Source organism: Chinchilla lanigera, unplaced genomic scaffold (assembly GCF_000276665.1).
Source record: "Chinchilla lanigera isolate Chin_1 unplaced genomic scaffold, ChiLan1.0 scaffold00008, whole genome shotgun sequence".
Classification (NCBI taxonomy): domain Eukaryota; kingdom Metazoa; phylum Chordata; class Mammalia; order Rodentia; family Chinchillidae; genus Chinchilla; species Chinchilla lanigera.
In genome coordinates this window covers 888,536-903,373 of record NW_004955409.1, presented here as the reverse complement: position 1 = coordinate 903,373, position 14,838 = coordinate 888,536, and the positions used below count along the sequence as shown (strand labels likewise).

Below are 14,838 nucleotides of genomic sequence, written 5' to 3'. Positions count from 1 at the left end.
TTCAGCAGGACTCCCGCTTGGCGGGGCTGGCGGCATCCTGGTCAGGTTGACCGCGCCTCGGGGAAGTGTGTCCTCGTGGAGAGGAGAGCACGGGAACTGGTGTCAGAGGAAGGAACCTCTCATCTCTGCCATCCTGCTCCAGCCGTCTAGCACTTTTGTTTATATTCAAACATTTGAACACATGGTAGCTGCTCCCTGAAACCATTCAGAGAGCACAAAAGCCCAGGGGGGAAGAGCTGGCTCCGCCGCCTCCATCTGTGCTCATGCACACCTCTGTTCCCAGAACTTGTGACACGGGAGGGCCTCACACACACCTGCCCGGGGAACCTGCGTGTTGGTCTGTTGTTTGGTTTTTCATACTTTGCTCGTGTCTCACATACGAATTCCCTCCACGCTTCTCGTGCGGGTTCACAGCATCCCCTAAGAGGGATCACGATGCACTCACTGTTTTACTTCTTATAAACATAGGTCGTCTGACTTTAAACCACTGTCACAGAATGTCAGTCACACACATTTGTGCTAATATTTCTAGAAGTCAGGTTCGTAGAAAAGAAATTACTAGAGCAAAAGGGTTTTTATTTAAGAGAAACCATGCCTTGTTTAAGCTTTGTGTCTGATTTCACTCAACATTGTGTCTCGAGCTGCATCCACCAGAGTCTTTGGCCGCCTTCTCTCTCAGGTCCTCTTGGTTTCTCGAAGGCCTGTTGGGGTACCATTTCTGGCTGGAGGTTATGTTGGAGGGAAGACTTTACATTATCCTTTTCATTCCCGGTGGTCTGTAGGGTTTGTGCTGGAGAGTCTGCCTTTAACCTAAAATAATGACACTCTTCTGTCTGGGCTTTGCCCTTGAATGTTTGGAAGTGTGACCACAGCACGCCCGGGTGAAGGTCTTCATGGCCGTGTGTCTCAGGGCCCTGTGAGCCTCCTGTGTGTGGATACCCACATCTTCCCAGCCATCAGGCAAGTGTTCTCCACTACGTCGCTTCATGGATTTCCTCTACCCGGACTTCATCCGCATGGCCTTGGATGTAGATGGCATGCTTTGCACTGCTTGATGCAGTCTACCATTGAGACTGTGCATTTGTGTGTCAGCCTCTTCCTTTCCCAGACTTGTTCGGTTCTTTTTCAGAATCTCTTTTGCTGAATTTGTCCTGTATATCCTGCATTGTCTTCCTCCTTGTATGCCACTGTTTATCTGCACTCTCTTGGCTGTCCTTTTGCTTTATGCAAGTCACACTTTTGCACTCTGTTCATATTCCCTCTGTCCTCTAACAGCTGCTCCTTACAAGGACGACACCAGAGGCCTGGGCCAGAGTGACTCTCCTGGGCCGCGTTAGGATCGCAAGGCAGCTGTCCCTTGAGCTTGTGTGGAGGCTGTCTCTGAGGTCCCGGGGGAGAGGGCATGCAGGAGCTTGCGACCCCTGAGCCGTCAGACAGCAGCTCCCTTCCCAAGGTCTTCCTGGTTAGTGCCAGGTAGTACCAGGGCCAGCTGGGGGCATGGCGGTGAGGCCGCTGTGTAGAGCTCTGATGGGTCACCTTATTGGCAGCCAGCTGGGTGGACTGCAGCTGTGTGGACACTCAGATTGCCAGTATCGTGCTGATCACTTGCTGCAGCTCTGTCTCTCTCACCCTCACCCTCGCTGGGAGCTGGCGGGCAGATGCTTGTTATGCTTTTATCCCAGGCCTAGGAGTTGCAGAAGGTTCTCTTTCTGATTTCCGGTGTTCTTCCATGGTCACCACCTCAAAATGCAGCAACACACCAATCTCGTTGGCTCTTCTGTGTGGAGGAGGCAGTGAGCGCTAGTGTCTCCTCAGCCAACCAGAGCAGCAGGAACTCCTTCACCAGCAAGGGCACCCACCGAAACTCACTCACATCCCAGTGCAAACGCAACACTTCCTACTTGTGAGTCTCACACCCTCTACAACCACAGGTCAAAGCCTGGAGATGAGCTTGCTGACTGCTTTTCAGAAGAAATGACACGTGCTGCGGCGGAAGGCTTTCCTAACTGGGAATCGTGTTAAAGCAACGGTCTGGCCATCACTTCTCGACCCTTAGTCGGGGGGAAACCAGCCGCTGCCACTGCATGCCCTCCAGTGATGTACACGAGGCCACAGAGAGGCTTTCACAACCCCAGCACTGAGCAGCGCTGATCCTTAATACACAAGGCGTCTGTTTTCTCTCTTCTTTTAATGCTGACATGCCCAGCATGAGGATTCCACGGCTCTCAGGTCTCGCCCTGTGTCAGCACGTGTGTTCCTATGTGATGTTCCAGTCGGTCCCATGCCCATCCCCGCCCCGCCCCCGCGCTCGCCATTTCCCAAGGTGAAAACCTGCAGACCCTCTCCTCTCAGTGCACGGCACGCCGCAGCATGCCGCGCCTTCTGCTCCTTCCTGACTGCTCCTGTCACCTCCTGCTGCCCGGGCATTCTGCCGACTTCCACTCCCAGCCTCCCTGAGACCCACTTTTCACACTCTGCCTGTGAATGAGACCGTGGCTTTCTGTGACTGGCTCATTTCACTTAACAATCCAGGTCCCCCAGGTTGTTGCAAATCACCAGTTCCATTCTTTTATATGACTAAATAGTATTCCATGGTGTATAAGTTCCCATTCTCTTTACCACTGACCTATCAGTGGACACTTAGGTTGTTCCCAGGTCTTAGCTGTTGTGAACGGTGCTACAGTTAACGTGGGAGAGCACTTGTCTCTTGTTTTTTTAATTTTCTGTGTTTAATGCTCACAAAGCGCTTGTCTGCTTGACAGACTGGCTTCATTTCTTTTGGAGATAGTCCCAGTAGTGGGATTAGTTCTATTTTTATTTCTTAAGGACGCTTCTCGAGGATTTCCATAATGGCTGTGCTAACTCACATTCCCACCCACAGTGTGCAAGGCTCCTCGCTCTCCACAGCCCTGCCAGCCCTGGCACCCTTTGGCTCTGCTGATAGCCACTGAGCACAGCTGGTCTTCGTGTTGCCGAGGGGCCCTTCCTTGCTAACCCTGGTCTCAACAATAGTGCTTAGAAACTCTGTTGAGGAAACACGTTTCACAGGCTCGTGACTGATCAACGCTTTTACAGAGCAAAGGGACAGGTTTGTGACATCTCTATGCTGCACCACCAAGGAAATCTTAGTGAACAAAGTCAGGAGCTGTGGAGGAAAACTTCAGTCACTCCAGAGTTGTCAATTTATGGTCTTTTATCTAGAGAATCATAATATCCCTGGGGGTGTGGCATAATTTTCTGTGTGATATTGTGCATGAATCTTCAAGCGATCTGAAAATTGCGAGTCATTCTCTTATTAAGTACTGAACTGTTATCATAGTAAACATGGGTCCACTGATTGCACAATTATGTGCACATCACATAACGTACATGTTTTAAAGTACGATCTTTCTAGCTTTACAACAGTGCTACCAGGTATGTGGTTTTATCTCCATTTAAATATCAGGAAATGGAAGTTCACGGAGTTTTAAGTGCCGGTGAGTGACTGGCCGCAGACTCACAGCCAGGACAGTCAGAGCCCATTGCCCTGAGCCTCTGTGCTGTTTTGTGTACTATTAGAGGTGATCGAGAATATAATTAAAGGTTATTTTAGAATAAAATACGAGAATGTACAGTAGAGAGATTTGAATGGGCTTCCTAGAGCAGCGGAGAAAGGAGTCCCAGCATGCGGCTTTCCTCGCTGCCGCGGTGGAAATTCGCAGTAACTGGCCCAGGGATAACAGCGTGTGCCAGCAGTGCAGTGCGGGGCGGGCAAGGGTCCTCGGGGAAGGCGGGCGCTGGGGTCTGATCCTGTACGTGACGAGGTGCCGCTGTGCTGCTGAGCAGAGAGAACCGAGGGCGACGGTGAGCCGTCCTGGGCAGAGTGAGGGGTTTCTTCCTCCAAATCTCAGCCAGCCTGAGCAAGCCAAGAGCTCCAGAGGGTTCCCGCAGCTCTGGGGTAAGTGGCACTCGGGGCACCAACCGTCTACCACTCCCACTAAGGACTTTTCAGTGGCATTCAAGGTACTGCCTGTCTCAGCTTCCGCTCGCCCCACCTGCATCCATGCCCCGTCCACACTGGACCCTGGGCACCTTCCGGACCACCAGCCTGCTGTGTGCCCGTGTCGGGGTCCATCTCACTTCCTGTCTCCCCTCACCTGAGCTCCAGCCCAGCACCCAGAGCCGCCCCCAGTGTCTTCTCCCCACGACAGCACAGCAGTGGTGTCCAAGTAGCCGAGTTCCTGTGCTTTAAGGTCCCACCTCACTCCCAAAGATTGCAGCACTGATCCACAAAACCTGAGGATATTGTTAGCACCGTTAGCAGCACCAGGAGCCTTTCTGCTGTGGTTGGAGCGATCAATGCCGACCACTCTGCTCTTTGAGGTCTCAGCAGGAATCAGACAGCGACCAACATGAAGTTCTCGGGAAGAGGGTTAATATAGGGACCCTGTGCAAAGCACGGGCAGAGGACAAGGCCACAGGGACAGCACGCCCACCTCCCTCCCACCAAAGCAGCCGGGAGGGGAGAAGTCACCAGAGCCAGGGCAGAGAGCCGCCACACAGGGCCGCTTGAGGGGACAGTGGACTTGGAGGTCTCCAGCAAAGGGACCTTGTGGACAGAGACTGAAGAGGAAGCACCCAACCCAACCGCTTCCTTGCCAACCCCTTGCCTGGGCGCCCAGCGGCCGAACCCAAGCAGGTGCGGCAGTGTGGCAGACGCTGCGTGCTCACATGGGGAACCTGACGGCCAGGGCAGAGGAGAAGGACGTTCAGAGATAAACAGACAGTAGCAGACACATCCACGTGTGACACTTCACACACGGCATCTGTAGAAGTATAAGCCCGAAATTACCCAGGCAAGCGTAAAAATAGGTGCTTCCCTCATGGAAAGCATGTACATACCTGCAAATGTCAAAAGGTTAATCAAAAGTCTTTTATTAAAAATTCAGCCATCCGGATAAAAATTAATGCTCAAAATTATTAGCCTTCCTATTATGTTATAATGGAGAAAGTAATCCAGTTTGACATCTCATATGATAAAATAACCAGGAACAAACTTTTTAAATGTGTACATGAAGGAAACTGTAAAACGTAACTGAGGCACACAAAAGCACGGGACGGTAGGGGAACCCAGGCGGGAGGGCGTCCCAGCAGGGGCGTGAGGGCCGGCGAGCTGGCGCTCCTGTGTGAGCTCTCAGCACAGCCTCCTTCCAGGCATCAGTCTGTGCTCCAGCCACGAGGGCTGTGGCCACTGTTAGCAACTTGCGCGGGTTTCCAGGGCTGCTTCCTCCTTCAGCTTCTTAAGTGGAAGTATTATGCCGGGACCCCCGCCACACCTGACTGCGAGGCTGCCCTCCCCGCCTCCCTGCAGCTGAAAGGGCGGGGAGCAAGGTCGTGTCTGTGGGCCTCCGTGTGGCCTGCACGGGCCCGGCTCCTCCCCAGTGTGGTCGGCGCTCGGGGTGGCTCTGCTCCTCGGCACTGGGGTGCAGCTCCCTCCAGTTGCTGCTCCGTGGTCTGCTGTCCTCTCACCCCAGCCCCTGCGCACGGACCAGGCTGTCCGCCGAGCACCGCCCCTGGCAACCCCGCGTTCAGCAGCGTTTCTCCTGGAGCGGAGTGTGCCAGAGTAACCCTCCTTCCGGCCTCCAGGGACCACTGGCCTGGCTCCTCCCAGAGAGCCTCTCCTTCCTCTGCAGGGGAGGCCCGAGAATTTCAGAAGCTCCTGTCCCACCTCGGACATCAGCCATTCATTCCTGAAAAGTCTTGTTCTTTGGGAACGTCACAGATGAGTGTTCAAGGGTCATGGCCTCTACAGGCCAAGGTAGAGCTCCACAGGACAGCGGCAAGATAGTCCATGCCTGAGAACTGTACTGCGAATGAGCTTCCATGCGTGAAAGACGGTGATTCCTGAGACTACAGTAGCAGGAAGTGGGAAACAACTGCAAATGGCTAGGCTCCAGCCTGTGACAAGCGGAGGGCCAGACGTGAGGAATGTCTCAGACACCGTAATGCCTTAAGTACTTGAATGTTTGTGAGCATCCCGGTGGTTCACTTTCAAGGAGGGCATCATTGCAGCCACTTTCAAGCAACTTGAATGCTCATTTTGTAGTTAGGGCTGTGACGTTCCATAGAAAAAATGCGGCAGCTTTACATAGACTGAAATACAACAATCTCCATCATCTAATTTCAGGTGGAAAAATAAAAAGCAAATGAATAAGTAGTGTATATGCTCCAATTTGTGAAAAGTGACTTTGTTCATAGATGATATGTTAGTAAGTGTGTGCACACAAGTGGGTACCTTTAATCCCAGCATTCTGGGAGGCTGAGGCAGGAAGATGGACAGTTTAGCAATTTAGCAAGACCTTGCCTTAAAAGTAAATAAAGGGCTGGGAATATAGCTCAGCAGCACAAATGCCTGCCTGGCAAGCTCAAGGTCACAAGTTCAATTCCCAGGACCAAAAAAAAAAAAGTAAATAAAAAGGTGTTGGGGATGTAACAGCACAAAGGCTGTGGCTCAGTCCCTCAGACCACAAAATAAACAAATGTGTATGCATGTGTTAGGAGGTTGGTGTTACCCTCATTTTACAAACAAGCTGAGACTAAACACAGCAGACTGTGACTATAATCTTTCGTCTGCCCCCAAGTCACAGGCAGTTTCCAACACGGTGTGCTTAAACTTTAGCCTGCATGAGTGTACTCCTCCTCCTCACGCGCTCTGTGAAGTCTCGGATCTGCTGTATCACACACAATATGACCTCCAGGGCTCAGTCTCTGGGGCCGCTGGGAGCTCCATGAGGGCAGGTGAAGGTCCCCTTCGTGTCCCCAGTGCACGGTGTGTCTCGCTGTAGAGAGACTCTTATCAAAAAGCGGAAAGCAAGCAGCCGTGTTCCTTGTGTCTGAACGACTGGTAGAGCCTAATGGAACGCAGGGTGAAGTAGGTTCTTGTCACGGGGGCCAGCGCCACGGGGCCTGCTGTGGGTTCTGTGGTCCGTGCGAGGCTTCAGCTAGGGGTCGGTGGCCACATCTAGGCTGCAAGCCCACAGGCAGAGTTCTGTGGACGTTCCTCGGCGCTCACGCTGAGCGGCTAATGGGAGGATCTGTTCAGCCCTTCCTCTGACACGGAGCACAAGGGTGTCCGTCCCCAGGGAGCCCAAGAGCCCAGCAGTAACCTCTGCTTCCTTGCAGGCCACTCATCCAAGGACGCCGTGGGCCAGATCTCTGTGCACGTGGACATCACAGCCACTCCGGGCACTGGCGAGCACAAGGTCACCGTGAAAGGTAGAGTCACACGCAGATACACCAACAGCTGATAACCTTTCACACCCACAGCAAGAATGATACAAAAAACTGTGATTTCTCTCATATCTAGCTTTTAAAATAGACATTAATTATAGGATGTGCTGAGACTTTCCTGAAGAAACCACAGCTTTTGGCTTAAAATGGAAGCTATCAATGGCACATCTATTAGCCTATGTTATCCAGAAGATCTAAATGGCTTAAATCCACTGGTTACTAATTTTCAAACCTGGATATATCCTGTGGTTGATCGGTGCTACTGATACTCATTGGCCATTGGTACTGATATTCTTGCTGCTCTCGTAATTCATATACTTACTTTTTTGTATATAATTAGGAACAATCTGATGTTAGTAAATGTCTCAATCTATTGGTTTGATATTGTAAAAACAGTCTTAATGCAGAGGTTATTTCAAGGGTGAAATTTAAGAGTTACCATTTTGCTCATTACACCCATGTTCTACTTATATCATTACAGACTGGGCCTTTTAAATATCCACTTTGATCTACACCATGTCCTCCCAGTATGCTTTAAGACTTACTACCTAATGTACCCTGGTATTCCCAATGCGCCATGGCTGGGGTCTGAAAGAGGCTGCACAGGCTACCGGCCAGGATGTGCCCACACCGTGTCAGTGTCCTCCACGAAGGCCTTTGAAGAATACTTTGTGGACATGGCAGATGTCAGAGTTCAATGAGTCCTGTGCACCTGCCATTCTAAGACCCTGTCCCAAGGGTGTCTTCTTCATCAAAGAAGGCCCACAGAGAACGCCTGCCTCGCCGAGCTGGGAGATGGCGTGGTGGCAGGCCATACACAGGACAGATACCCACACAGAGCACAGGCTTGCACTGGCCAAACAGACACTGAGTTAGACACCCATGGCGGACTCCACTAAGTGCCACTGCTCACAGACTCCAGCACACCATGGTCCCATTTGTGCAAAAGTACATATCAAAGCATTGAAGCTAAAATGTTCAGGCATTGCCTCTGAAAGGTAAAGCTAGACTTTTATAATAATCGATTTCCTGTGTATTTTCTAAACATTTCATGATGAACACATCTCAGTTTTTAACATGAAAACACCAGAGCTCAACCTAAGGAGTAGCGCCAGCCTCTCCTGAGTCACAGACGGCCGTGTGGCACAGCCGGAAGCTGAGATCCCGCCCACTGTGCATTCCAGGGAATCAGCTCTGTTCTTTTTTTCTTTTTTTTTTTTTTTTTGGTTTTTCTCCGGTACCAGGAACCGAACTCACGACCTTGCGCTTGTCAGGCAGGTGCTTTGCTGCTGAGCTAAATCCCCAGCCCCTCAGCTCTGTTCTTCAGGAACTTTTGCATGTCACTGGGTTAGGGCATCACCAAAGGAAAGTTCTGACTTCAGAAGTCATTTTTTAAAATAAAAATGTTAGGCCAGGCCTGGTGGCACACACCTGTAATCCCAGCACTCGGGAAGCTGAGGCGGATTTTGAAGCCAGCCTGGACAACTCACTACATAGAGAGTTCCAGGCCAGCCTGAACTGCATAGCAAGACTCTGTCTCTAAATAAGTAAATAAACTTATTCATTTATTTTAGTATAATGACCACAAGGAGGAAGCTAAGTTTCCACACATTTATTTGCTAGAACTTCACTTTCCCTTCCCTTTTCCATCTTGAATTTCAGTGATTGCCATAAATGACCTGCACTGGCAGACCACAGCGATGTTCCGGCCCTTTGTGGAAGTCTGCATGCTGGGACCCAACCTTGGAGACAAGAAGAGGAAGCAAGGCACAAAGACCAAGAGCAACACGTGGTCGCCCAAGTACAATGAGACGTTTCAGTTGTAAGTCATGAACCAGCTCACTCATCCCGCCAGGCAGGAGCTGCCGCCCAGCAGGAGGCGCTCAGGGGCCCAGAGCGGAGAGGGCTGAGGGAAGCAAATCTGACAGGCTCGAGCGTCCGGGTCACTCCAAGGAGGGAAGCGGCTTTAGCTCCTTCCTCTGCCCACGCAGCTGTTCATGGCTGGCACATCAGGCAGAGGTACAGGAAGTGGGTGCGTGTGGCATAGAGGTCTTGCTGGGGAGTTATCATATATCCTCTGTCTCTAGAAAGTAAACACAGCCACCACTCAGAGCCCAGGGGGCAGACCCTCTGCAGGGAGCGGGTGCCATGGAGCTGAGTCACAGTGCGATAACTGCTGCTTCACTGAGCCCAGGGGGCTCACCGGGCGCGTGGCCTCTGACCTGAAAACCCCAGACCAGCCCTTCAGGGAGGGACATGAGAGCATGTCCAGTAAAAGAAATAGTCAGGACCAGACAGGAAGCAGCCCAGTACACTGAAGTAGGAGCCAAAGTAAACCTTTAGAAAATACATAGGAAAGCAATTAATATAAACATCTAACTGGCAATGACTGAATATTTTAGCTTCAGTGCTTTAGATAGGGACTTCTACACAGTCTCAGGGAGCGACTCTGGCCCACCAGGCCAGACCGGGGTTCAGATGAAGGGAGGCATCCTGGGCTGGGACTCAAATGCACTCTCCCTGTCGATTAAAGAGAGAGAGAAGTCTGAAGCGGACTGCAGGGGTCCAGGCAAGAGATCAGAGTGCGTAAGCAGAGGGCAGGAGGAAAACGCACAGCAGCAGGAAGCCCTGGGTCCATGCTGGAAACGGAGCCTCCAGAAGGAGCAAGCGGGCATCGGTCTGGGGTCATCTGAGATGGGCTCACTCCCAGCAGTGTCTGAAATGCAGCAAGAGCAAGGGGGTGGGTTTCACCACTCCGAGGCGTGGAGGAGAGAGGGGAAGAGGGTGACTGAGGTTGGGAGGTGACGATGTCGTATATAACCGGCCACCCACAAAGAGCAGGGCCTCTGGGGAGGCAGCTTTGCGCCAGCTGCCCACCACCCCATGGGACTTACAAGGTTAAGGACCTACCCTTCGATGATGCCTCCTTCTGGCCAAACCCAGCTGGCAACCAGAGCATGCAGGAGCCCTGCCATCATGGCGGACAGGTTGGCATCTACTGCCAGGGGCAAGGAGGACAGGGAGTGGATCTGCGGGAGCCACAGGGCGTGAGGCCCTGATGGGCTCAGGGGGCCGCTAGGTTTCTGGCCTAAGCAGCTGGGCAGAGAGTGTCTTGCTCAGGTGGGGAATAAGGTGAGGAAATGACATCAGGGGCATGGTTTTAAATCTGTGTTAACTTGAAGAAGCCTACAGGACACCTAAATGGAGCTTCCACGGGAGCAGCTGGGTGAGCTTAGAACAGGCTCCCTCTGGCCACATTTAACCCCAAGAATCTGAACAGCTCCCCTCGTGCCAGACAGGGACTCCACACACCCAGCAGGGCCTCGCTGGCTTGGTGTTTTGTCTGTTCTGCACTCTCGGCCTCCTGCACACCTTGGAGCAGTCTGAATACCTTTCTCTGACCACCCCTCCAAGGACTCTGCCTCTCAAGTTATGCAGCTGCTTTCATCTCATTAAAACGCAAGCTCCAAAGCTTATAGAATCACCGCAGACCTAGACAGGACCCTGTGGGCCCAGGCTTTAAGGATGGCATTCTGATGCATTCTGATGCAAAAGCAGCTAGCCTGCCTCCCTCTTCTGCTCTGTGTGGCTCATTTCCTTTCACATTTTTCAGAATGTCTCTAGAGTAAGCACACAGTTTAGTTGTCAGTGTCTCCTGGAAACAAAAGCTTGACTCTGCAAAATGTTTCAGCAGCAAAACAATCACCTGGGAAAGGAGGGCTGTGGCAGCTGGGTCAGCTAACACACAGCGGTGCACTCGCTAGGAAGGTGAGACGGTCCGAGGGAGAGTGAGGCAGGGCTGGAGGAGCAAGGGGGAAGCCGGCTCACGCAGCGCCGCCAGCTCCTCGTCAGCAGCTCTGCCCGGCAGCTGTGCTCGCTGTGTCTGCAGAGGTGTCCACGGCTTCCCTCCTGGCAGGTCTCTGTTGCGGCAGGAGACACGACACCGAGCTCCCCCGGCTGCGGCAGATTTGATTGATTCCAGAAATCCGTATCCAATTTAGCATCTCTGAATAGTGCCTCGTAGTCCCTTCCCAAGAAAAGGCTCCTAGAGAGGGCAGGTGTGTGGGAGTCCTGGCACAAAGATTGCACCAGCTGGTGTTGCAGTGTGCAGAACTCTCCACAAGTGCCCTCACCCTGGCCCGGCTCCCAGCTGCCATGGCCCTGTTCTGCACACAGGCTCGATACCGGGAGGAGGCCCTGCCTCTGAATACAGCACCGCACTTAACGCCCCTCACTGTACTATGTGTCACCTTAAGGCACCAAAGCATTGTTTCTACATAGGAGAGAAGGAGCTTTTATGTTAGATGAGTATCTATGTATCTGTGTAATAAGCTAAGTAGAATCTAGAGGGTCGTGGCCGAAATGCAAGGACAGTGCAAATGCCAGCAGAACACCCGGAGGCCAGCAGCAGTTTCCGACAGTGCTTTCCAAGTGTGAGTGAGCTTCTCCCCCTGTGCTTCTCACCCACACAGCACGCTGAGCAAGGAGAGCCGGCCGGCGGCCTGCGAGCTGCACCTGGCGGTGAAGGACTACTGCTTCGCCCGCGAGGACCGCGTAGTCGGCATGACCGTGATCCGGCTGCAGCACATCGCGGAGAAGGGGAGCCACGGCGCGTGGTACCCGCTTCTGAAAAGCGTCTCTGTGGACGAAACGGGCCTGACTATCCTCAGGATACTCTCCCAGAGGACTGGCGATGACGTGGCGAAGGAATTTGTGAGACTGAAATCCGAAACGAGAGTTGCTGACGAGAGCGCTTGAAGCCAGGCCGCAGGCGTCCCTCGGGAGCGCTCCCGCGGCCGCTGCATGCCTCTGCACGCCTGGAATGCCGTCGCGGCGCGCCCGTGTTGCTGGTGCCCAGCGCCAGTGCCAAGGGTGTGCGGGGCCTGCCCGACTTTTACACCGTATCTCTGGTCTTTGGGAAAGAAATGCTCCATGAAGTGCCAAAATTACGCTGTGAAGTGAAATATCAAGATACCTTTAAAACTTTCTTTCACCTCCCCGCTTCCTCACCCACAAAACCAGCTGCAGCACAGTCTGAGTTCGCCCGGTGGTCGCCCCTGTGAAACCAGTTTGTGCCACCCCTCCCTGGAAGCACTGCTACTCGGACTCTGATTTCTTTCGCCATACTTCACCGTACACATCTCACCCATACCCTTTTCTACCATAACGGAGATGCAGGGACTTCTAGAGTGTTTGTAATTTTATAGACCCAGATATATTGTGATGATTTTTGCATACAAGTTAAAATAGAAAAGGTGGGAAATGTTTTATGTTGACCAATTTCCAACCTTTCTGAAATATCACTGTGAAGCAATTCTATCAAAGCAAATTTACAAGCAGCAGTCCCAAATAGTTTGTTAACATTTGATATACCAACGAAAATACGTCCTTTGAAACTGCCAGGGTCACGTCATATTCTTGGCACAGGTGAGCTGATGCAGCTGCTGAGCAGCACGGGGCATCAGCTCACGGATCCCCTTCCTTGGGAAGTCGGAGATGAATGGCTTGGAAACGGAAAATCTGGTTCTTTAGGTTACCTGGGATAAGCAACTATATCATTAGTATTCTCCCTCTGACAGTTATGACTAGCTCCTTATTTGCTTAACTCTATAATCAGTTAAGTGTTTCTTTTTAAAAAATATTCAACAATTTATACTGAATGCAACATTAGTCTATACCACGCTGAAGTCGAGTGATGGCTTCTTCTATCTTGTGAAAAATGTAAGCTCCAGGAGAAATGGCTTACAATTTTGTAATTTGTGTTATTTATACACCCCAAAAGCATCAGATACAATAGAAAAAACACATAGCTTGGTGCACAAAAATACACCTAGGCTGCTCTTTGATTCTGAAATAGTTATGTGTTACATTTTCTGGATTTTTTGATTTGGCTCTTTGGAGTCTGTATGTGAACACTGGCTATAGCCCATGCTCTGGAATTGCTAACCTGTGGTCATAACTGTTAGTGGAAACAAACCCCACTGCACTGAGTGTGTTTTGTGGATAGACAAGGAAGCAATCGCATCCTCTCTGTCAGAACCATCCTGAAAGTGAGTGAAGCACACAGACCGGTGGGGCTGGCTAATTCGTGTTCCATTCTTAGGCAACCGCTTCGTTTCTGACTTTTCCAAGTTTGTGTATGATGCGACCCCCTGGCACAAGCATTAATAAAGGCTGTGACTGAGCACACACAGCGCTGTTGTTGCAGCTGCCTTCTTACTTCTCTCCTGTGGCACCATCTCGTTGCTTAGTGATAAAAACACTTAGGCTGTTTGCTGTATGTGACACTACACATTACTTGGCTTTAAATCTCATGAAAAGCTGAGATGCTAAAATGTATTCCAGGCATTATATTCATGGAAACAACTATATGTTACAAACATTGAAAATAAGGAAGAACTAATGTATTTACGAACATGTTGTTGAACACTGTGAGACCCATAAAGAAAATTCAATGTTTACATATATAACTACGCAGCATTATTAAACAAGGACTTAAGCTACAGAAGGTTTCATCAACTGTCTGAGTAATATTTTCTAGATTTATCTTAAAACGATTGATAGTGGCTTTACAGAACATCGGCTTGCGTTCTGTAGGAGCACATTATTGTCATGAAGCATGAAACGCTGGGATAAATGGCAGTTCAGGACTGCGCAGATCACTTAGAAGTTAGGAGGTATTTTTCACAGTACATGTTTAATTGGATCAGTTGATTCTGTCTTTTAAAAATACTCACAATAGATATCAGACACTAACAGGCAGTGTGAATTATGCACATCCATCTCTACCATCAAGGGCCGGTGCTACTTCTGAAATAAGTGCTGCACATTTTTTCTTCCAAGGCACAAGCATTTGCCGTGGGTTCAGAACAAACCCTCTGGCGTTTGCTTACCCACAATCACCGCCACACGGAGGCCTGCGTCGTCTCTGTCAGCTTCAGTGCTTCACTGATATGTGCGACAGTTTATTCCTCTTACTACAGATGAGATGCACACAGGAGAAACGCGGTGATTCATCTACACGTCGACCTCACAGCACACGTCCTTAAAGTTAAGTCAAACTCAGCCAGAACATTTAAAACCTTAACGGAGCATTTTCTGTTCAAGGGAATTCTGATGAATTGTCTAAGGTAAGTAACCAGCCATCTGTCACAACCTGCTAGCTCATTTATTTCTAGCAAAATTTATACATTGAATTTACCTTAAGTGAGGCACATTTATAAATGACAGTTCTACCTTAATGCCTTTCATTTGGTCTTTTCCTTTTAAAAAATGTGTGAGGGAAGATTTTCTCACTTCTGTGTATTAAAAATATGATTATAGTACATAGTCATTGTAGGGACTAAGCAGAATGTTTATCATGGCACCTGAATAGTGAAAAATAATCGTATTTCCACACTTCTCCAGGCATATGCGTGGGTAGGTGTGTGATTCCCCCTATACCACTCGCCACACAGGGAAGAGTCCACCGCCCCGGGACCAAACATGTCCTCTGGACTTGCTGTCCCCAGTCAGGGATCTGTGACTCAGTTTTAATTTCTGTCCTGTGGACCCAAAGCCAGGCCATGG

The 14,838-nt window shown here is 50.6% G+C and overlaps 1 protein-coding gene across 2 annotated transcripts in view; it reads left to right on the top strand.

Moving 5' to 3' along the window:
* The window catches only part of Unc13c (unc-13 homolog C (C. elegans)), a 435,225-nt gene extending 421,763 nt beyond the window's left edge, over window positions 1–13,462 (top strand). For both annotated transcript variants that reach the window (XM_013510339.1, XM_005376625.2), the window contains 3 exons: window positions 7,162–7,254; window positions 8,932–9,091; window positions 11,742–13,462. In XM_013510339.1, the coding sequence (XP_013365793.1) occupies window positions 7,162–7,254; window positions 8,932–9,091; window positions 11,742–12,027 (539 nt within the window). In that variant the 3' untranslated portion in view covers window positions 12,028–13,462. The remainder of the gene's footprint in view (window positions 1–7,161; window positions 7,255–8,931; window positions 9,092–11,741) is intronic.
* The last annotated feature ends 1,376 nt before the right edge of the window (window positions 13,463–14,838 follow it).